Here is a 23656-nt window from a genome sequence, read left to right on the forward strand (position 1 = left end):
TACTTTCAGGGGAAATGCACAAAAGATAAAATGTTGTTTGGTGCCATGCGAATTGTAATTTTGAGTAAACAGAAAAAATATATATGTACAAACCCTCCCCACCTCCTTCTATACAAAAATCCTATTTATTTCTGCATATATGCATATTATTCTGTAATGTATCTTTGTGTTAACCCCTCCCCCCCTCCTCTGCATACAGATGTATGTCTACGCACTTGGCAAGTCTCTTTTGTGGGCATCCGATTACATGCGTGTTCCGTACAGCAGTGCGGTCCTCAGTACCAGCCTACAGTCGCTGTTGATGGGCATGTCGGACAACAACCCAGTCACCCGCCTAGCACTGGTGCAGATATTAGAGGTAGGTTGAGTTAGGGTGTTTTCAGTCAACAGAATCCAGAAGTAAGAGGTTACGATAAGTTCTTAATGTGAAATTGAGTTGCAGAAGACATTGTCTTAACCCTAAAAAGACTGGGGGGCTGATTCAGCCCCCCCCTCGACATTTTTCGCGATAAATCCGCCGCGCAAAATTTTTTGACCGCGTCGCTCACTGACATTTTACTTTCAAGTCTTGCGCAACTTTTGAGACCAAAATTGTGACCCCCGGGTACGCGGTTCCAAAATTACGCAACATTTCGTAAGTGCATGCAGACCCAAAATTACTCAAAAACGTGAATTTGTGTACAAATCCAATGCAAATAGTGTTCTTAGCCAAAATTCATAAATGTATCATTATTTTTCCTTTTACTGCTTAAAATCAATCAATTTTATCTTTTTTATGGTCAAAATAAATTCCCCGACAATTTCCATTGAAAAAACAATAAAAAACAAAAAGTCAAAAAACAAAGAAATACATAAGAAATTTAGAAAACAATAGAATACATAAGAAAATAAATGTGATTTTGAAATCAATTTGATCAGATGCCTATCTAGAGTATGTGAAACAAAAATTAGCATTTCAGGGGCATTATTTTATTAATTAGAGCAAACTTATGATTTTACGCATAAATTAGCATAATTAATGAGACATGAGATTTTTTGCAGAATTTGATGTTATACTTTTGTAGATAATGCCATGGGTAACGCGTGTGCCAATTTTCGTCGCGATCGCGCGATCGACGGCCGAGATCATAAGGGGGGGCTGAATCAGCCCCCCCCCAGTCTTCTTAGGCGTCGAAATAGCCCAGTCTATTTAGGGTTAACCTTAAATCAACTACCCTACATCATGACACATTGTTTGATGCACTTGCACACTGGCTTGTGTTTTTTTTTTGCAGTTTGCAGTTTGTTTACAAACAAATACCAATATCATCAGCTGGGACAGAATGCTGCTTTTTTCACATGCTGAGCCATTTCAATTATACTTACTCATATAATTCAAAACTGATCAAAATAGAAATTTGGAGCATATTTAGCCTGAAAAGCAATAAACTATAAAAACAACAATGAAAATACAAGACTTTGTTAAACAATGAATAATAATTTTGACATTTATTTGTAAACAATGTTGAAAATGATTTCTACTAACTTCTTGTAAAAGATTTGGTATATTTGTATGATTTAACGTACATGTAACATATAAATGATAAAGTAGTACTCGTTTAACTAGTATTAGTAGCAACAATAACAAAAGCAGTAGTTGTAAGTTGTCATTGTTATGGTTTCATTGTAAACCTTGTAATTTCAAATGTTACTTAGATAAACGTATAGTATTAGGAAGTACTTTTAAATGTGCACATGTATTGTTGAAAAGTATTGATTATTCACAAATAAAACTAAATACATAAACTTTTTTAACTTTTATTTTTATTTCAGGCATGTACCATCCACGCTCAGAGTCTTGGCTATGGCATGCCTTATGCTCGTCATATCATCCAGCTTAGTAAAATTGTACTTGGTAGCATATTTGCGGTAAGTTCTGAAGATCTTGGAGAACTCGTGTGATATTGACGGGATCTATATCGGTGAATCATGCTGCCATTTCGTGGTTATCCTTCTTTCATCTTTCTTTGGCTTATCATTCTTTGTCCTTTTTCTTATTTTTATTATTTTCATCTTCCTTTTCCTCTACATCTTCCTTTGTTATACTTTTTTTGTCTTATTTTCTTCTTCCTTGCCATAATCCTCTTCATATTTTCCCTTTCCTCTGCTTTGCCTTCCTCTTCCTTTTACTATTCTTTCTTTTTATCTTTTATTTTTCTCCAGAATTTTTTTCTCCCTTTCCTCTTCTTTCTCTTCGTCTTTGTCTCCCTTTTTCCTCTTCCTCTTCCTATTCATCCTTCTTCTCCTTCCTTTCCTTCCTTCAGTTTTAAACATTATCCTCTCTCCTTACTTGCTCTCCCTCAGTTTTCTCCTCTCCTTTTCTCATTCCCTTTTCTCCTCCTCCTTTATCATAAAAACTTGAGACCCCCTGACCAAGATATTGCATATCAGTGCATTTTACATGCACGCACACATACAGTAAATGTGTAACCACCATTTTCCTTTGATATTAATTAGTAATACAAGTTTTTTCAAGTTCAATGTCTTTATTTCCATATCAGTAAAAAATCAAATTCATATTTACAACACATAACATTATAAATGCATTTCTAGTCATTAAATATTTACATACATAAAGAGAGCAGAAAACAAAAATGCATTTCATAATTCATGTACAATAATATAGTAGATGAGGAAAAAAATGTACATGTATATCTTTGTACTCTTATTATACACCCTCTTTACCTTTGTCATCTGTTGAATATTGATGTATGGAGGTTGCATGTTTGTCTTGGTAACAGCTGGACCAAATGGGAGACAGCTTCAATAGTAATACAAACAACAGTGTTTCCACGGTAACAGGGTCACCCATGTCTCGCAACGGGTCACCAGAACACAGGCGATCAGGTACATCCTTTAATGACACATTTTGGTAGTATGTTAATGAATTCATAGATCTTTATTTCAGTTTACAGTAGAAATCTACAGACCCACTTTGTATGTAAATGCTGTAGTGTTTTTCAAATTTGTAGATAAAATTTGATGTTTTACACATTTTGGGGATTTTACTGATTATTTTTCAACTGGAAAAGAGCATAATTTTCTTTCATCCAATGGAATCCTTGATTATGATTGGATGTTGGACATTGTTGCCATGGTAGTAACCATTGAATGTCAGAGTTGGCATAATAGTAAATTTTATGGAAGAGGGCTCTTATGTTTTACCATCTTCTTCAATGGATGCCCTTTTTCTGGATCTCCCATGAGGCCTTCTTCTTTTGACTGGAGTGTTAAGAGTCTGCATGTGTCTTTATTCATGTTGGAGTGCTCCCCAGGGAGTGGGAGAAGTACATACATTGTGTGCAGGCCTTCTATGATCCGATGACCAAATATTATATGAAAGCACTTCTTGATGTTGTTCTGATGTAAAAAGTGCTTATGAAGCGAAATGTTTTTGTCGTTACTATAAAAAATGAAAGTCATGTTAGTTTTATCAATTTTTTTTCTCTGTGCTGATAACAGGTCGAGTGAGTCCTGGCAAAAGGAATCACCAGCACCTAAATTCCAGCGACTCCACTGATCACAAGCCAAAGCGGACCATGCAAGACCATGACGAACCGGACGCAAGGAGAGGGTCAAAATCGAAACACAGACGCGCTGGATATTCTAACCTCAGTAGCAGTACCATAGACTCTCAGGACAGTTACAGCGACATGCGCTCGTACAAGGACTCGTTACCACGTAGCCGCTCTACAAGGAGCTCACGAGAAATACTGGATGAAAGATCAAGTCGCAGGGATACCTCACATAAATCTAACTCTCCCGAAGGACGCTCCTATCACATGTCGGATATTTTCTCCCCTGCGAACAGAACAGAGAAATCAAATGGTTATCAGGCGTTGAGCGAAAGGAGTGGCCATTCTCGCCGTGCCACGTCTAAGCATTCCAAATCGCATTCTACGTCATCGCGGGGCTACGAATCCATGCCAGACAGGCCGCCGAGTCGCTCGAAGCAGCGATCGCCACCGCCCCGTGGCAAATCCAGCAGGACTAATCTGGTTTATGAACGGTTAAGAGAGAGGAGGGAGAGGTTGGGTCGTCTTCGAGATCAACTAGGGCTTCGACCACGGTATGGTAGAGAACTGACAAGGTCTGTGTCGGATTATGAGAGCGAAACGGACACAATGACGGAGGATGAGAGTCAGTATGGAGATGGGAGGTCAGAGGCTAGGTCCTACAAATCCCTCAACTCAGTGGAGTCGGCCAGACAAGGTACAGAAGAAGTTGCGTCTAATATTGGCAACAAACTAAGAATGAGTTTAACAGAATCCAATGAATTGATAACCTAAGTATTTGTAAGTAGAAGTAAAAAATATATGCCAAGCAATTTTTGCACAAAATATGTAAATGCAGAGAAATTGACAAAACAAGCATAGCATGTCATAATAGCACAGTTACAATCGCTGCAACCCTGTATAAAACATGGCCCTGGTCACATCTTTACTAATGCTCACACTCATTGTTTTCCTAGGGAGCTATCACCCGGACCAGTATTCCCAGTACTCTTCTGTAGCGTCATTTCCCTTCGGCCAAGGGCTACAGGGCTCCACGCCTCAGCACCAGAGTCGGAGTGTACCCAACGTCCACCAACAGAGGACGGCAGATCAGTACGATGGCGTGCCCAGTAGAGATCCAGCGGAAAGACGGCTACAGACAGCGCCCTCTAGTAACGAACACAAGCGAAACACCTTGCCTTCCAGGAAGAAATTAAAAGTAAGTTGCGTTTTATTTTAAGGTCTGTAATATATGTGAGATGCTAACCTCTTTGGCAAAATACAAGAGCATAGGTCACAGGTATGAAGAGGAACAGTTTGCTCTTTGCCTTTTTGTTTACAAATTCACAAAATGAACTCCAGGAAATGTCAATACATGAGTTTCACTGATCCTAGAATTTATAATAGTTTTCCCAGCAACATCCGTTCATGTCCTTCAGTACAATTATTAAAAAACAAGTTGGAACCTATTATTTTTCTCTACAACATCCACTTTATATTTTGTAAGCACTTGGAGAGTAGCTAATTATTGATTCTTACTTTATATTGTGAAGTGCTTCGAGCATGTTTAAATGTCAAAAATGCTTTATAAATGGTGAAATGTATGCATGTATGTACGTATGAATACATATGGGGTAATCATACCCACCCCCCATGAGTATCTGTCTGCACTTGTGCAAGTGATTGATGAATAATTTTCATCATTAACATCAGAAACATCATTTTGAATTTTGCTTCTGACTTCTATCTTATAGAAATTCTTTGGACCAGAATTTGTTGTGATGAGCGGTGAGCCGAACGAGTCCATTACAATGCCGATCTCGTTCTTGGTAAGTATGTTTTATTTTGAGAAGATTTACATAGCATGTCAAATGAGATGGGGATTTAATCACCCAATTCATTTTTTTTTGCACAATTAGTAAAAAGACATTGTGTGTGATGGTACCAAATTGTGCATGGGGTTGATAGGCGATTGAATTATTCCATAAGTTTTGTAGCACTGCACAAATTAGAATAGTCCCTATTTTTGCCACACAACACCTTGGTAATTTGAGAATTTCATTACAATTGAGAAACATATTCTTTTTTCAGAAATCAAGATTATACGTAGAGACATATTTCCTGAATGCCTTCAAAAAATTGCTGATGGTGTTTTTTATTTTGGTGCTGTCTTTTAATCTGCAATTTATGTACAATCTAAAAGAGACCTCTTTATATCTGAGTAAGCACATTGTTCAAGAAATTTCTTTGTGACATCTAACTACTATAAGTACTTGATCAGTTACTAACCAATTTCAAATTTCATGTTTCCTTCCACCGAAGAGCAAAGCTGGCAAGATTCCACCAGAGAAGAAGAGGGTCACAGCCGTCATGCTAAATGGCCGTAGACTTGACCTTTTATGTGACCTTGGGACCTCGGGTCAGGAGCTATTTGACCTGATCGCATCGCACCTTGGTCTCAACGAAAGATCATACTTTGGGCTTGCCTACATAAGAGGTATAGTATTTTTTATGAAGAACTCGGGCATGAAAATTTGTAGTGATGATTATCTGTCTAGGATTGCTGATGAAAATGATTTAAATCAAATTATTAGAATAGTTAGAAATAGTTTTAATATTCTATTGAAGATATTTTATTATTGTTGATTATTGATTATTTGATTATTATTCACAGTTGATTTTTAGATTAGAGTTTCATTGAAAATTGTTTAAAAGCATGTGAAAATCCCTGATAATCTGGAATTTTGAAAGGACTTCTGATTATGGTGACTTTGCCATTCTGGTGCAGTATAGTTACCATGGTGACAGGCATTAGCCAATCAACATCAAGGTTTTCATTTTAGTGATAATAATGCCAAATTTTACTATAATTATATCTATTTATGAAACAGGCAACTGGTGTTTATACAAAAATCATCTCTCAACATTCAGATAAGAGAAGAAAGAACAATTCCATGTCCAATTTGTTTATTTTTTCTTTAAATGGGGATTATCTTTTCATTGACCCAGACACGGAACTCAATTAGGTGGGACTAGAGACCTGGGGCCAGTTTCATAACAGACTTTATAGCCACTGGAAATCATATATTCAGATGTGAGAAGATAAAATAACAATTTATTTTTTTTATTATTTCTTTATCTAGATGGGGAGTATCTTTTCATAGACCCTGACACGAAACTCTATAAGGTGGGACCAGAGTCATGGCGTGAAGAGGCCAAGAAGAGATCAAAGAAGGTTGGGTCGAAGGAGAAGTTCACCGTGTTCTTCAGGGTCAAATATTATGTAGAGAATATCAGCTTACTGAGGTAAGAGCCCAAAAGATTAATGAAAGTGGTTGCAGTTAACACCAATTTGATGAGAAAGTCTGTGAAACAAAAAGATTGAATGGTCACCGTATTCATTCTCCTTAATGTTTCATCTTGATTTACCATTCATGGATGAAGAAATGTCTAAGAATTATCTACTGAAATCCTCATTGTGATAGTGGCCCTTCTCATGAATGGCTTATGGTGTTCTCATGTTTAGTTTTTGTGACTCCGCCCCCCACCCCTTCTCTCTCTCTCTCTCTCTCTAATCCTTTGGAAGGGCTATTGTTCAGGGGTGGAATGAGGAAATACAGTTGGTCTCTATTACATGTACATAGTACTATGTCAAATCAACAAAACGGCATGAGCTTGTTTACTTACGAAGAGCACATATTCATGTTTGTGGTCAATTGTAAGTAGAAACTTGTATTTATGGAAAGTATAATTATATCAAACATGAGGTATACTGCTAGTGATAATTTGTACATCATGTCATATGTGTATGTAAAATAAGCATAAAATGAAATAGTTTTCTGCATTTTTGTGTGCAAACCATTAAAACTTAATGAGCAGAGTGCAGTATAAAGAACTGTAACAAAAACAAGCTGATAAGCATTGTGTTTTTTTTCAGTACATGTTGACTTGGAGCTCATTTTGTCCTGTGGATAAGGTGTTTAATCAAAGTCCTTTGCAGAGGAGATTCACCACCTTCGAAAGTTCTAAAACCATGCACTTCTTTTACAAGAGTAAGGGGAAAGCCACTTTTGTGGTACAACCACAAAACCACATAAGTTGCTTGTACAGTATACACCATACAGATGGAAAGATTACATGAGTGTATTCATTCAACTTTTCTAACAGTGTGCATGCTCTGTGACCTTTTACCAGAGACTGACAAAATTAAGATTTCTAAACATAATATCAACATCATTATTGATGGCTCAACACTCCTCAAACAACTTCAGTACTGTTTAATCCTTTTGGTAAATTTTCTTGGAGGCGCGATAGCTCAGTTGGTAGAGCGGGGGTTCCAGATTATTGTGACCCGGGTTCGATTCCCACTTGATGTGCTAGTGCCCTTTGGTAAGGCATTTATACTCATTCCCAGGTCCCTCGGGGAGGACGTCGAGCCATTGGACTTTTGATTGCTTGCTTACAGGCATTCATGCTTTCATAGCAATCAGGTAAAAAAACTCACCACCATTTACCATTTACAGAGATCAACTCACCAGACACCAGTACTACTTGCAGTTGCGTAGGGATATTCTTGAAGAGAGAACCAAATGTGATGAGAGATCCTCATTACAGCTCGCCGCCTTAGCACTCCAAGCAGAAATGGGAGATCACGGCGATGGCACCTCCCGGAACTACTTCCTGCCAGAGCACTACGTCGCTGCAAGCATGATTGAATCGATCGGTGTGGCGAATATCAGGGATAGACTGCCCTCTATGCACGAAGCTCAGAAAGGGATGTCTGACGTGGAAGCAGAATTTGACTTTTTGATGGTATGTATATTGTACTATGACACAACGAGCATCTTTTCGATCTATATGCATGTACCTCCATCCCTGCAATGTTTCTGTGATAGATTTCAGAGTGTGTTAAGTTGATTTCACACAGCGGAAAATTCATCTTTCAATTTTTTTCGGTGAGAACATAGATTACTAGTAGCTTAAAAAGGTATATGCCTGATTTGATTCTGAATCAATAATTATGATTTCATATTATTTTGCTAATTTGTGGTTTAAAGCTTGTTTTCCCGTTAAAAAAAGTGTGAAATCAAAACTTTTCTGTAGTTATTAAAGAGATCTTAAAGCAGATAGTCCTCAACGAGTCCTCAACTACTCATACCTGGCCAGTTTCCTGACCCATTTTGCTAGTGTGTTCTAGTAATATAGACCCACTTTAATGATAACATGCGAATTAACTACTCAATACATTTACACATGTACCGCAATAATTATGTTACCGAGTAGCAAAACAATTACTTTTCCACTCAAAACATTTTAGTTTCTCTATACAAGTACAATTATAGGTCAATTTATTCTCTTAAGTATTAGTGGATATCTGAAAACGTATATTTTAAGACTATGTATTTATAACACACAGTCAATGAGAGACCACACACACTTCACTCTCCCTTCAAAAGCTAATGGTCACGATCCTAGGTTCATTTAACCACATGCACATGTACATGTATTTTCATTTTCTTTGAATATTACAGGAAGCCAGAAAATTGCCCGAGTATGGAATCCACTTCCATCGGGTCACCCACAACAAGAAGGAGAGCTCGAGGGGGGTGTGGCTCGGTGTCTGCACCCGTGGGATCATTGTCTACGAGAAGAGCGGCAAAGCTCGCAAACAGGTCCATGCCCATCCCTGGAACAAGACTAAGAAGATTGCGTTTGATGTGAGTACATAGTATCTTAATCACTGTTGTCACATTGGTATAACTCCATCCATCCATCCTATTTTCCATTCTCATTCATTGGGGGGGGGTCAAAGGTCACAGAGGTCATTATATCAAGCTTCCAAAAGTTAGATGGGGAATATGTCCTTTGCTGACAATGGTGGTGGCACAAATGGTTTCCTGCTGTTAAGAATGCATCCAGTTTCTTTCAAGAAATTTTATGAAAATTTCAATTATTGAGGTACATGTAGTAGCTCTGGGGAAATGGAAATGAACTTTTGTTGCAATTGCAAGGACCTACATTGTGTCAGAGAATGATTATGCCTCTTCAGTTGTCAGAGTGAGTACTACGTCCACATTCACTCCTATTTTTCATTTTTCCTACTGACAGAGTATACATATTGAAATTGAAGTTTATGTAATTAATGGGATGTGTTTTTGCTATTTTGACAGAGGAGGAAATTTGTCGTTGAGCCCTTTGACAGAACTGGTATGAAGTTTGTTCACTTCACAGAGAGTTACAAGAAGTAAGTAACAAAAAAGGATGAATTATCAATCTAAATGCTGATGCAACTCTTAACACATAGGCTTTTGATCAATTCATGAAATATGAAACAACAATTGTGATTGGTTGCTGGTCTACCTTTGAACAATAAATGCATGAAACAATGATCTTGATTGGTCTTTTCAATTGTTTTATTTATTGCTTTGCTTTGTTTTATCGACCCCTAGTATTATGACATTAAAGCACCCGCTATTTTTTTTAATGTATTACTTACATGTAGTAATGTAATCATAGTAATAAGGCCCTTGCTTTAATAATCAGCTACATGTATTAATCTCAAGGATAGAGAAGTTTCAATACTACGTTAGTTTATACTGTTTTTGTATTCTTTGCTACAGGGGTCGCTATTTAGTGCAGCTCTGCAAATCTCAGCATAGATTCCATATGGCTGTGAGGACAAAGACCAATATTGCGCATCAGTTCCAGAATGGTAAGTAGTCCCGACATTGTTCATTATCATTTGATGACCATTTGCAAATTTGGAACAAGAATTTCATATATTAAGAAAATTCTGTTAAATTCATAAAATTATATTGTAATACTGCATTTTCATGGACAGTTTATAGATTGTGTCATGTAGTTCAGTTCAGCTCAATTCAGTTCAGGGGGGTGTTTCACAAAGATTTAAGTATGACTTAGGTCGCACTTAAATGTCGACGCGTACATGATATGCAACGCGCAATCTTATTGATCAATACGCAGTAGTGCGCGTCCTCTTGGCATGATCTGACCAATGCTGTCATGCCTTTTATACTGCGCGCAACTAGACATTTAAGTGCGACTCTAAGTCATACTTAAATCTTTGTGAAACACCCCCCTGGTCAGTTTATTTACTTTCTCAGCATAAAATATGATGTATATACAATATGTAAAGGAATGACGAATATTAGTAGAGAAAAATGGAAACTACAAAAAAGTTTATTAAAAAAAGGAATAGTACATGTAGTTCCTAGTAAATGAAATTTGGGAATAATATAGTTAAAAGACCCACTACCAAATTTTGTATTTTTTTAAGAAATACTTTTAAAAAAATGAATCAGACTGAAATATCAACGAGAGATGTTTGTGATCCCATATGCTTTGTTTTGTTGAAAGTGAGCAAATCTTCATCAATCCAAGATTTTCCCAAATCTGTCTTTAAGTATGGTCGACCCATATAACCTGCAACAAGACTGAAGGATATATTGCTCTTTTTTTTTTACATGAATATATAAATGAAGTTCTAATTTTCTGATTTTTAGACTATGGCTTGGAAGGGGATAGTTACAGCTTAGCAAGCGGGTCATTGCGCTACGCCAACCACTACGAGCCAAAGGACGAGTTTGATTACAGCGATGGCGAGCAAAGCATGATGGGATCTGTACCCAGTGATCTTGGCGCTTCCTCATACACGATTGATAGCATGAGGCATCATGGGATACCGGAGGCCAAGAGGTCAAACACAGGTTACGAGGAAGTTAGGATCGGGAGACCACCCCCTCGGAATAAGGTAAATTATTTTGTAATCTGCATAAAAAGATTGCAGGGTTTATTTTGTTAAGTTTATGTTGTCAGTCAGAATTATGATTGCAGTTATGTTCTTGCAATATGAAACATGTATAGGATTGCAATAGCTTAATAATGAGTGACATTGTTATTGAATTTATCAACCATACAGTCACTTCAATTTAATATTTATGTCCTTATTCAATAAATTTCTCATCTTGTCTCAATTTGTCATAAACAAGCAGAGCCTTGAGAGACAACCTCATTCCACAACAACAGAGGACAGCAGACACCCAAGGTCACATCAAACGAATCAGCCATACAGGAACCAGACAACAGGGTCAAGGTCAAATGTCAATCAACAACGTGTGCTCCGAGAACGGACACAACCTCGAGATGAATTCGATGGCAACGATTATGTTGAGAATGGATACGAGGAAGTCGGCAGGGTGCCGCCAAGGTCGAAGAGAAGGTCACGGCAGGAGTCCCAAGAGGTTCTGGATGACCCTCCTTATGCCACGATCGAAAGCATAAAAGAAAACAGAAAGAAGAACAAGCAAAATAGGAGGTAATATTTAAAACTTTATATTCTGGGTCATGTAACACAAAGGTTAGCGATTAATAGCATGCTTGATTTTTACAATTAATTGTATATTGTTTCAATGTCAACGATCGTAAAAAGAGAATATGATGATTGCTAAGCTTAAGTGTGAATGAAATGAAATGTGATTTAAGAATGTTGATTGCTGATGTAATTTTCAAGTATGTACATTATTGAATTCACCAAGGTATTACCTGGTATCTATAATATTTTTCAACATTTGGTCATTTACAAAATAATTCATAAGACTGTTGGGCTTCTGGTATTCTCTCATATTTGCTTCATATCCAACCACTATTTGTTTTTTGTTCTTTTTTGCAGAACTCCAAAGATAAGAGGTGAAGAGAATGGGTATGCAGAGATCGGACCTATAGACAGCGAGAAACCTTACGTCCTAGGTAAATATCTCTCTCCTTTACCTGATTATTCACTAATTGGGCTACTTGATTATATTCATACAATCTTGATTGGCCTTGAGGGAGACGGCTGATATATTTCCCATGAAGTAGTCTCATATCTCCCTGAGGGCAGTATTGGTCTAGGGAATGAAATATTTGTGGTATCCCCAAAATTATTGCCAGTGATTATCATTATTATTATGTGTAATTCTAGCTATCATCATTTGTAGCAATTTATTTGTCCGTTTTCCTGTCGGAGCATCTGGTTTGATATTGTTCAAGTAGCCTTGTAATTCCGTCTAAGCAGTTATGTCACTTTACTGCACACATAGACCCACATGCACATTATTTTGCTTAGGTTTGATCAAGCACAATACGGATAATGTAAATCGATTGACTAGTACAGATGTGCAATGGCAAAATAAAAATTTTGTGGAAGAGGGGTGTAGGAATATTATTTCACTAGCCATATATCCGAGCCTTGGCTGAGCCATTGTGACACATTTTTATGTGGAGTAACAAATTGGACAGAAAAAATATGCATCTATATCTGGTCTACTGGTCTGAATGCCCAATTCTGGTTATAAAAAATATTAAGCAACCCACTCCAAGATCAAAATTATATGTTTGGATGCACGCACTCATGTGTAATTCCATTTTGTAACCCATCACATTTGTATTTAGAAGCGTGCATTGTTGTCATAACGGCGGGAGAGTCAGCAACCCTTTGTTAGAGGGAAAATGCTGACTTAACAAATGAGGATGATGATGATAAAGTGTTTATTTTCATATTTTCAGGCACGAGCATACATAACAACACTCAAGCGCAGTCTCGCAAGTCTCTAGACCAGGATGAGTCTATCAGCGAATCCCTGAGGGAGCGTCTAGAAGATCTTCCACCTTCCGAGCGACCTGAGCGGGATATCATCATCGTCACTCTCAAGAAGAGCCCTCAGAAAGGGCTTGGTGAGTAGTAGTATTAGTAGTAGTAAATCCAAAATGTTAAATCCATTTTTGTCCCATGAGGAGGGGGTGGCCAGATTCACCTCACACTCTTAGCAATCGCCCTTGCCCCTTCCTCCTCTTTGCCTAATTCAGTGCATCCTCTATGCTCATCCCAACCCTCCTACTATCCTCCTTCGGGGGGAAACCCCGTTGTAGTGGTCAACCTGCATTCCCAAACCAGTTATCGGGAGGAGAGACCTGCGGGTCACAGTTCTGTGTGCACGCCCTTCTTGACGACCCAGATTGGCTGGCTCCTCCAATGTGCCTTTGAATGTCTTTGACAGATATATGGCGCTATACAAATGCTGTGCATCGTCCTCATCATCATCTTCACTTGCCTCTTCTGTCTGTTTGACCACCCCCTCCTTGAACCACCCAGCTCAAACCCAAAAGCCCTTCTTAAAACATGCCCATCATCTCTCTTCATCATGTGCCCATACCAACATACCCCACATACCCCACTACTTCTTCCAAACCCATCATCTACATCAAGTCCTCGATCTTCTTGATATTAATATGGATTTGATGCGAGTTTTCATCACAGAAAGAGAAAAAAGCAAGCAAGGGGTTAATCATCCATGTCCACTCTACAATCTTGAACTGATCAAAAAGTGACTCCAATCTAGACAGTCTTCAACATTCAACAGAATTTGTTTATTATAATAATTACAAAAGCTGCATTTATAGAGCATATTTTTTCATAGGATACAAAGCACAGCTATTATCACCCTGGCTTTATGGCTCTTTCTATATTCAAAGGGTATGCTTACAGACTTACGACCCCTAGAGAATGCCACACATGCTTTCATATACACCAAGTAAATACCTCCTGTTTTCGCCCTCCACTTTTTTCCTCAACGATAGGAAAGAAAAAGAAAGGAAAAGAGGAAGAATACTGAAGAAAGTAGATAATAAACATAAAGGCCTTTGCTGTGTAACTCAATAATACTCCTTTTATTCTATTAAGAAAAATAAAATAGATTGTCTCTGCATCCATCCCCTCCCATGAAATACTTTGGTGATGCCATAGAATTTCTAGTTATCTTTAAAGGACAAGTCCACCCCAACAAAAACTTGATTTGAATAAAAAGAGAAAAATTCAACAAGCATAACACTGAAAATTTCATCAAAATCGGATGTAAAATAAGAAAGTTACAGCATTTTAAAGTTTCGCTTATTTTCAACAAAATAGTTATATGAACGAGCCAGTTACATCCAAATGAGAGAGTTGATGACATCACTCACTCACTATTTCTTTTGTATTTTATTATTTGAATTATGAAATATTTTTATTTTCTCGTCATTGTCATGTGAAATGAAGTTTCATTCCTCCCTGAACACGTGGAATTCCATTATTTTAACATTTTGTGCTTCAGGCAATGAGGACCTTATCATCAAATTCGTAAAAATTGAAATATTGTATAATTCAAACAATAAAAAACAAAAGAAATATTGAGTGATTGACGTCATCGACTCTCTCATTTGGACGTAACTGGCTCGTTCATATAACTATTTTGTTGAGAATGAGCAAAACTTTGAAATGTCATAACTTATCTTACATCCGATTTTGATGAAATTTTCAGCATTGTGCTTGTTTGATTTTTCTCTATTGATTTTATTCAACATTTTTCTGAGGTGGACTTGACCTTTAAGTATGGCACTAGAGAGTAGTGTTTCATAAAGCTGCTTTTAAGTTAAACATGACTGAAAACATTAAAGCGGAACATGTTCTTCTTTCTCGAATGAGATTCTCAATGATGTTGAATCCTATGAATCAAAGTTGAATTCGATCTTGGTTGATTACAATTCTTGCTTTTCACAAGAGTCTGAATGCAAAGGTTATTACCGTAAGTAATAGACTATAAACTGCACCCATGAATTAACCTCACTTCTGACTCCGTGCTTCATCCCAGCAGAGGAAAAAGTGTGCTTTTCAGTCTGTTACTTATGGTATTTATTGTGATTTGACCCTTCTCACTTTTTTTTCTCAGGCCTTACCATTGTCGGAGGAGAAAACTCCCGAAGTCTAGACCTTGGGATCTTCGTCCGTTCCATCGAGCCTCATGGCCCTGCCCACAGAGATGGCAGGCTCCACGTTGGGGACCGGATCATCTCAATCAACGGCCAGAGTCTGGAGGGGGTGGGGCATCGGGTTGCCGTGGATATCATCAAGAATTCACCAGAGGTCGTGCAGCTGATTGTGTCGCAGCCGAAAACAGGTAAATACAATCCATACATTGTTTGAATCCCATCAAGGCGTTAGCGCCCTTTTGCAAGGCGACAATTCAGAATTGGTCACCCTGAACCCAGATGTATGGGTACTGAGTAGGATGCTAGATCGTCAGTGCTGTTGGATTAGCGATTGGAGCATCATGACAGTAGATTACAAGAATACTCCCCAGCATGTGGAGATCATGCATACACTGTTTGCAGCTAGCCAAGATTTGGGTGATAATATATATATATATAAACAGAATTATAGTTATCATTTATATGCATTATGATGTACTCTTATAACTTCCAAGGTGCCTTGAGAAAAATAATTTTGCTTATTCCAAATGAAATCAAATCAAACTTTCTGACTAGAAAGACAGGAGTGATGTTGCAAAGCTATCATATAAGCAAGTCTTTGCATCTAGACCCTGGTATAGAAATTAGATTTGCATTGATATGAACTGCTCATGTTATTGCAGGATTGAACTCCAAACTCTCGTCTGCCCCAAGCTCCGAGGTCGTGTATGCCAACGTCCACCAGCCTGCCAACACCCAGCCAGCAACCCTTGCCCCCAGCCAAGGATCCCTTGAAAACATCGAAGACCTCCCCCACGAATCCTCGGCAAGCGAGAACAACTCTCCCAAGCTTCGCAACCCCAAGCAGTTCCCGCCGACGAAGCCGCGACGCCGCCCCGAGAGCTTCGGGTCCAACTACAGCCTGAATTCGGACCAGGAGAACGGGCAGGGAGAGAGGAAGCATGGGAGGTATCTGTCGGTTGAGAAGCCGAAGATTGCGAGGAGAAGGGGAGCCATGGATTATGAAGATGGTGCGAGGGACGACGATGGTGGGAGGATAACAGAGAAGGAGGAGGATGCTTCAAGGAAGACTCCAGAGGTAATATATACAGTGTCTACAGAAATTATTTGTACACTTTGCGTTAACAACAGTGTAAAAGGAGAAGATGAACTATAATTAGAAAAATTCCTATCTGGCTTTAATGAAATTGAATGAATTACATATTTGCATTTTATATGAAAGACAAATGTGTGGCCTATTTTTCCCATCTAATTACAAATCATAATCCAGATGTGATTATGCATATTATTTTTCTGTGGTGACTGAAGTGTAACTCATAATGCTTCAATGGTCGAAACATTTCTGTATATTTTCAGAGGGTTGATATGATCTGCTGTCATTTGATATGTATTTTGTAGTATTTCAATCTGATATAACTCCTTTTACAAATGATTTACAAATAAATGTCTGGCTACAGTCGCCTCTTTGTACAGAGATTGCGATGAGATTCCTATTTCATATTCTATGAAATTGAATACAAGCATAACATGATATTTAGTATAGCAAAAACAGTATCCTATCGCATCTCTCAGAAAAATACTAATGAAGTTATGATATAAGACAATTTAATTTATGCAAATTACCTTTCATTGCAATAGAACACCCATTCCAAGCAATCTGACAAGGATGATCCGATAAGCGCAGACATTCTTGACAACCATTCAGCGGACGATTGGGAAGACCTGGACAATGACGGCGACGATGACTCAAAGGTCACGACCCCTGAGAGCTCGGATATGGAGGACCTCTTCGGAGACATGGATGAGAAGAAGAACAAACCTAATCTGAACTTCAGCAAGATCAGCTCTGGGTTGGAATCTTCAGTGACAGCGACACCATCGACTGTGACCGCCGCAATGCCGCCATCTAGCGACAAGCCGACAACCGTGAGGGCTGCGGGGTCACAGGAAACGGAGGTCAAGAACAAGGAGGCGGAGCAGGAGACGTTGGATGAAGAGGTTCAGGAGGCCAGCGAAGGACTGGATCTACTTCCTGGGGACAAGTATACCGTTCAGCTGAAGAAAGTGAATGGTTCTTTGGGCATCAGTGTAACGGTAGGGAAGAAATCATATAACTCCTGGGGGTGTTTCACAAAGTTAGATGTCTAGTTGTGTACGATATAAAAGACATGTCTGCATTGGTCAGATCATGCCAAGAGGACGTGTATTACAGCGTACTGATGGATTTGATTTTATTTGATATTATTTTATTCGTCAAGAATATCACAGGAGATTACAATGAAATTGAAGAATACCTTGACAGGATAGCCCATGAAAGGCTTATTTCCAATGGGGTCCTATAGTTAGTATAAAACATTAACATATTGTAACAAAAAGTATAAACATGAGATTGCGTGATGCATATCATGTACGTATTGGCATTTAAGTGCGATTTAAGTCATACTTAAATCTTTGTGAAACACCCACCTGGTGGGTGTTTCACTAAGAGTTAAGTGCGACTAAAAGTCATGCTTAAATGCCAATGCGCACATTGTATCTAACACATAACATCATTGGTGTATACGCAGTAGTGAGTGACCTCGGAGCATGATCTGACCAATGATGAGATGCATTATAAACCACACAATGAGGAATGTAAGTGCCATTTTAGTCACCCTTATATCTTTGTGAACAAGCCCCTCACACAAAAAGCTTACGTGCATATTTTGAAAGTCATGTTTAAATGTTAACATGCACATTGTTTTTAGAATGTAGCTGTAATTATGATTGCACTAGCGTGCGCCCACCAAGTATGATCAGGGTTTGATATGAAACCTTTCATTTTCATAGTATGCTGATAAAATTGGTTACAGATTAATTTACTTCTATATCATCTCAGATTTGTGGTATGTGTCTACTTTTGGTGTGAATGAATGAAAAAGCAATGAAATAGAAAGATCAAATGTACTAAGTACTCTGGTACCTTGAACTTTGACCTTTTATTCTTCCATTTCAGGGTGGTGTAAACACGAGTGTAAAGCATGGAGGTATTTACATCAAGACTATGGTTCCCAGAGGAGCCGCTGATCAAGATGGCCGCATCAAGTCCGGTGAGTTCAAAAGCATTTGATAACATTATCTTAATGTTGCTTCTTACTTTTCCTTGCTTATGTTTTGAAAACCTGGTGAAGATATTTAGATGTTGGAAATCTTTGTTTATAGTTGATATCAAATTTTGGTAAATGAAATGGCCTCTATTTTCTACATTTGATTTGTCATTTCTGATTTATACTTTATTTTCAGCCATAAATCAAACTGCCAGTCTATTCTACTTTACATGGATGCGTGATGTACATACATATAGTTCATGTATTAAAGAGGTGTCATGATATTTGCTACAAACTGAAAAAGAAAAGAAAAGAAATGTGTGAAACCCAAAGAACAACATTTTTCATATTGTATTTGAATTTCACATGCCTTTAGTACATTGTCAGATATTTTATGCAATATTTACCATAGTAAAAGTCAGACACTTGGGCCTCTTAGTCAATCATAACCAAGGAATGTTGTGAGTTCTGACAACTATTTAGATCACAAATGTTGATGAAATGCTCCCCTGGGCCTGTAACACAATGCTTAGCAATAATCAAAGAATATTTAACGATTGATTGCATTGACCTCAACGTACAATTAATCGTAAAAATCAAGAAGTGTATGATCACTCACTAACCTTTGTGTTATGTGACCCAGGTAAGTTGAAATTTAAAGACTTACTTTTTTTCCTTTTCTTGAACTCCGATCAGGTGACCGATTGCTGGAGGTCAACGGGGCATCGCTGACCCAGGTCACCCACCGGCAGGCCGTGGAGATCCTCCGCCGGGCCAAGGACGTCAGTACCCTCGTCATCGAACGCGGCATCCCTCCAGCGGCGACCAGTGCTCTTCCGCCGACACCGGTCCACTTCCAACAGCCCCTGAAACAGCAGGAGCAGCAGGGGGAGGATGCCGCGCCGGAAGGGGGTAAGGAAACCGGTGGTGGTAGTGGTGGAGGGGGGCAGCTGGATACCAGTCCTAGCCCGAATATCTCGCCAGAAAAAGAAAGTGAGTTTATATTCAATTTGTAAGCAATTCCATGAGGTAATCAACATTTTTTTTGTGTCAAATCAAGCCCACATCCCTCAGATTGAAAGATAAGAGACATAACCACTAGACCATGATGCTATGTAGCTTTATATATATATTATATATGTATGCAGCTTAGGCAGGAATCGACATTGTAAGATCACAAATAGCACCAGTGTATTATTCACCATAAGTTATGATTATTTTTTGGTTATCAATTTTTAACATTATGATGGTTTCAAAATCTACATTGCTTTCTGACCATTCCTGCAATATATTAAAAACTTGCACATGAATATTTGCTTTATTCCAACCTTAATGTTCTGTCTTTATTTACATGTATGTATGTTGGGATGTACTATCTCATTATGTGAAGTTGAACCACCTAGTATTGTTTTCATGAATATTGTTATTATCACTAATTCAGTTCATTTCTCACGATCATTCCCAATGCAGACCCCAATCTCACCTCGGCCGATGAACATCACGAAACCGACTTTGCCACCGAAAACGAAGACCTTGATCTCGGAACCGCTGACGAGGAATACGAGACGGGATGGGACGATGACGACGACGGCGATGCAGCGGTCAGCAAAAGTGACGCATTATCCATCGAGGAGCCTTTCGTGCGTACACAGAGCACGGTCCAACAAGCAATGGCGCCCCCTGGAGGGGGCACATTGCTTCCAGAGATTAAAGGTGATCCTTCAGAAAACGAGAAAAGTAAATTCCAAGATTCTTTTTGATATTTTGGTGTCATGACTGCCGTGAAGGTGTAACCCTGTAGATCCTTGTGGAATCTCCTCGCATGGCTTTCCTAGTTTTGTCTGAAGATGGAGTGGTAACGTAGAAGCATAATTTGGAATTTAGTAATAGTAATAGAATACAGAAGTAGATTAGTTTGTAACATATTGTTTTTCTTACCTGTCCTAAGAAGGTATTCATGATTATTCATTCTCATCTCTTTCTTCCTCTTTCTTTTTCATATTTCTTTTGTGCATGGAACTTCCAGTTGTCCTAAAACAACTTTAAAACTGTTGCAATTCACTGTTAAATGTGTAGGATTTGTTCAGGGCAATTCTCATTCTAGTACAAACTTCACAAAAACTGGACAGGGTGTATTTGCATTTTGGGACATTTTGTTGGCTCAGTAATGAATACTTTTCAAGAATTTGATTATAACTAAAGTCAATAAGCAATCAAGAAAATGCATAAAAGAATGAATTCTTAGGCGTATTGCTTCTTTATTTCTTTTCTAAATCTTTTTATCTTTACAGTGAACATGTGTTTTCTCCTGATTTTTTGCTTCTTTTATACTTTATAGACATACATGTATTTCTCTTTTCTTCCCTTGTATAAATCTTGTTATATGTAGAATAGCAGTTATTTGTTGTTGCATGAAGTCACATGTTGTGCTGTAAAATTGATTTCTTTACTATTTGTCAAAATTACTTTTCATCACTTTTATTTTTTCAATGAGTTAGTCTTTTTTTACAGTCTATTTCCGTAAAGTAACTTAGATTTTGATTCTGGTGCTTCCCTACTGTCATTGTGGATTTTGAGTTATTTTCCTTGATGTTTTTAATAGTAGGTTTTTACATTTTTTTTTTGAAGTAACAATTTATATGTAATATTGTTGTAGTAGGTGATAGATCAGATTAAATAGATTAGATATTAGAGAAATAATTCTGACGTTGCTAGTCTAACCAAAGTTACCCAATCTGTACATGTCTATTATGTCTTGTTCTGAGTGAAATATGTGCCATTATAATGATAATTTTATGAAATTATTTACCTCTTGTTTATCATTTGTTTGGCATTACCGGTATGTTACAGTTCTAGAATGTGCAAAATTGTGTAATTTTAGCCTCTATAAAAAAGGGCATTGGTTGAAAATCTCAGTTGTGAATGGATATCGTAGATCAATTTTACCCTAGCAAAATAATCTGCACTTTCTATGGCAAGAAGTAGACTTGGGCCCCATCTTACAAAGGGTTTTGATAGATTCAAATGACACTCAAACTGAGTTTAATCTGAAATTGTGTATTTAAATCAGTTGCAATTTTAAGTGTTATTTGAGTCAATCTCAACTCTTCAATAGATTGGGTCCAGCAATTACTGGTAAATTTTCAATTACGTGTAATTGCAAGGCCATGACTGATTTTAGGGCCTTAATTGCAAGTTTCATACAAAGCCCCGAAGTCGAAGTTCAATGCCAAGGAATATCTGCGGTCCTAAGTAATTTGATTGAGTATAGTGAGTTTATACATGTAATTGATTTGATAATGGTCGCCTATAATTCATTACGTTTTCTGTTTATCCTTCCCTGGTTGTGTAGTTGATCCAGACATAGATGACACTGAGCCGCCAGTTAGTCCCTCCTCAGACGACGTGGCCCTGTCCCCTACAGACATACACAGAATAGGATCACCTCGATTCGCCACGCAGCGCAAGAACAGTCTCGGCGTCATATTCCATCACGACCTGGAAAACACCATGTACTCTCTCCGGAGGACATCATCGGCAGCGTCACTAGGAATACACTCGGAGCATACAGAGTCGGACGATGCCAATAGCCTCATGATGCCGTCTTTCGCGTCGCACGCAACCACACCGACCATCGAGGCATTGCACGATGACGACTTCCGCACCCCGCCTCTGACGGATGACGACTTCGGAAGCGAGAATGAGATGCCAGATGTACCGGAGAATGAGATTGATGATCCTGCATCTCGCGGCTCTGTCACCGAATCCCCGTACCAATCTGATGGCTATTCAGATGAGGTGGACGATTACCTGGCAGAGATTGCATCACCTACATTGAGTACTCGCGAGGCGGACACGCTGACTCCGACAGCACACCTGACGGGGATGAGGAAGGCTGAAAAGCGGAAGTCCTGGATAAGCATCGCAAGCAGTCACTCTCCTGCTCCGACAGAAAGCACACAGTTTGGACGAACAGAATCCTCTCCCCGATCAAGCCGAAGGTCACAGACATCGCCTCTCTCCGAGTCGGCAGAATCTGAGAGCGAAGAGTCTGAGTCCATGGCATTCAGCGATAATGACATTGCCGGACATTGGTCAGATGAGGAGGACCACAGGCTGGTCAAGCCCAAGCTGCCCGCAGAGAGCACCCCTAAAGATCCGAACTTTGTTTCACGAGTAGCCATGAAGTTGCCGACAAGCCCGGAACCCATTTCGGTGAACATCGACGAAGCCGCTCCATCATTACCGACCATGTCCCCGCCACACTCTTCCCGTTCGTCATCCCCAACGGCATCCCAAGCCAGCCAGATATCGGTCACCAGCCCCACTGCCCAGGAGGAGGAGGAGGAGGTGATGTCACCTAACTCCACCTTGAGCAGTGTGGGTGCCCTGACCCTGACACAGACGATGCTATCACAGACTATGATGTCCACTGGATACATGACGGAGATTGACATGCCAAATCTGCCTTACGTTACTGCAGGTGGGTAAAAAGGGAATACGTGACTGCCAAGCTCAAAACCTACAGCAAATCAGCCAAAATTTGTTTGAATTCCAAAAGTTTGCAAAAAGAAGTCTTCATTTTATCCTTCACAATGATTTATTAGTTTGAAAAGTATGATGAACTCAATCATAAAAGCAACATGATTTCATCAAATTTATTGTTCAAGGATCTAGGTATTGAGAGGCGGAAACGGGGAAGAAGAGGTGGCCGGCATATTCGGCGCCCAATTAAACAAATTGTGGATCATTTTGATAGAGCATGCTTTATGACACCCTCTCGGAGAATGGATCAGACAAATTTGATTGAAATTAGAAGTCTACTCAAGCATGGGACCTGCCCCCCCCCAAAAAAAAAGGTCTGCATAGAATTCTTGTATCCCGTGCTTGGTTGAATTGATGACTGTATATTTTGACACTAGATAGTAAAGGCCTCTTTCAAATCACAAATTCTTCTCAATGATGATGATGAAATATTTTCTTAGTATTCATTCATTGTCATATTTGTTGATTTCTGATATTTTGACTTGGTTGCTTGTAATTACCCAGTGCGTTTGTTTGGCAAGATTCCAGTTACCAAATGAAAAGTCTTTTGGTGCATTGGATCTATATTATGAAATATCATGAAATAAAAAAAAAAGACTGGAGTATTTTGAATGCCATTGTATTCTTTTTTTAATTTAAATTATGAAGTATCAATTAATGATTTTGAAAAATAAATGAAAGATTGTTGTC

At 38.6% G+C, this 23656-nt stretch overlaps 1 protein-coding gene across 1 annotated transcript in view; it reads left to right on the forward strand.

Annotated features, from left to right (window-relative positions):
* The window catches only part of LOC121432067 (tyrosine-protein phosphatase non-receptor type 13-like), a 61529-nt gene that overhangs the window by 7378 nt on the left and 30495 nt on the right, over positions 1–23656 (forward strand). Inside the window, exons 4-26 of the mRNA XM_041629898.1 lie at positions 200–358; positions 1813–1908; positions 2781–2886; positions 3502–4251; positions 4511–4752; positions 5288–5362; positions 5856–6030; positions 6677–6839; positions 8057–8345; positions 9065–9250; positions 9704–9777; positions 10154–10245; positions 11057–11304; positions 11546–11868; positions 12223–12299; positions 13098–13265; positions 15296–15523; positions 15998–16413; positions 16974–17429; positions 18331–18424; positions 19118–19414; positions 19892–20158; positions 21774–22904. Of these exons, the coding sequence (XP_041485832.1) occupies positions 200–358; positions 1813–1908; positions 2781–2886; positions 3502–4251; positions 4511–4752; positions 5288–5362; positions 5856–6030; positions 6677–6839; positions 8057–8345; positions 9065–9250; positions 9704–9777; positions 10154–10245; positions 11057–11304; positions 11546–11868; positions 12223–12299; positions 13098–13265; positions 15296–15523; positions 15998–16413; positions 16974–17429; positions 18331–18424; positions 19118–19414; positions 19892–20158; positions 21774–22904 (6112 nt within the window). The remainder of the gene's footprint in view (positions 1–199; positions 359–1812; positions 1909–2780; positions 2887–3501; positions 4252–4510; positions 4753–5287; positions 5363–5855; positions 6031–6676; positions 6840–8056; positions 8346–9064; positions 9251–9703; positions 9778–10153; positions 10246–11056; positions 11305–11545; positions 11869–12222; positions 12300–13097; positions 13266–15295; positions 15524–15997; positions 16414–16973; positions 17430–18330; positions 18425–19117; positions 19415–19891; positions 20159–21773; positions 22905–23656) is intronic.

This window comes from Lytechinus variegatus, chromosome 18 (assembly GCF_018143015.1).
Source record: "Lytechinus variegatus isolate NC3 chromosome 18, Lvar_3.0, whole genome shotgun sequence".
NCBI lineage: Eukaryota > Metazoa > Echinodermata > Echinoidea > Temnopleuroida > Toxopneustidae > Lytechinus > Lytechinus variegatus.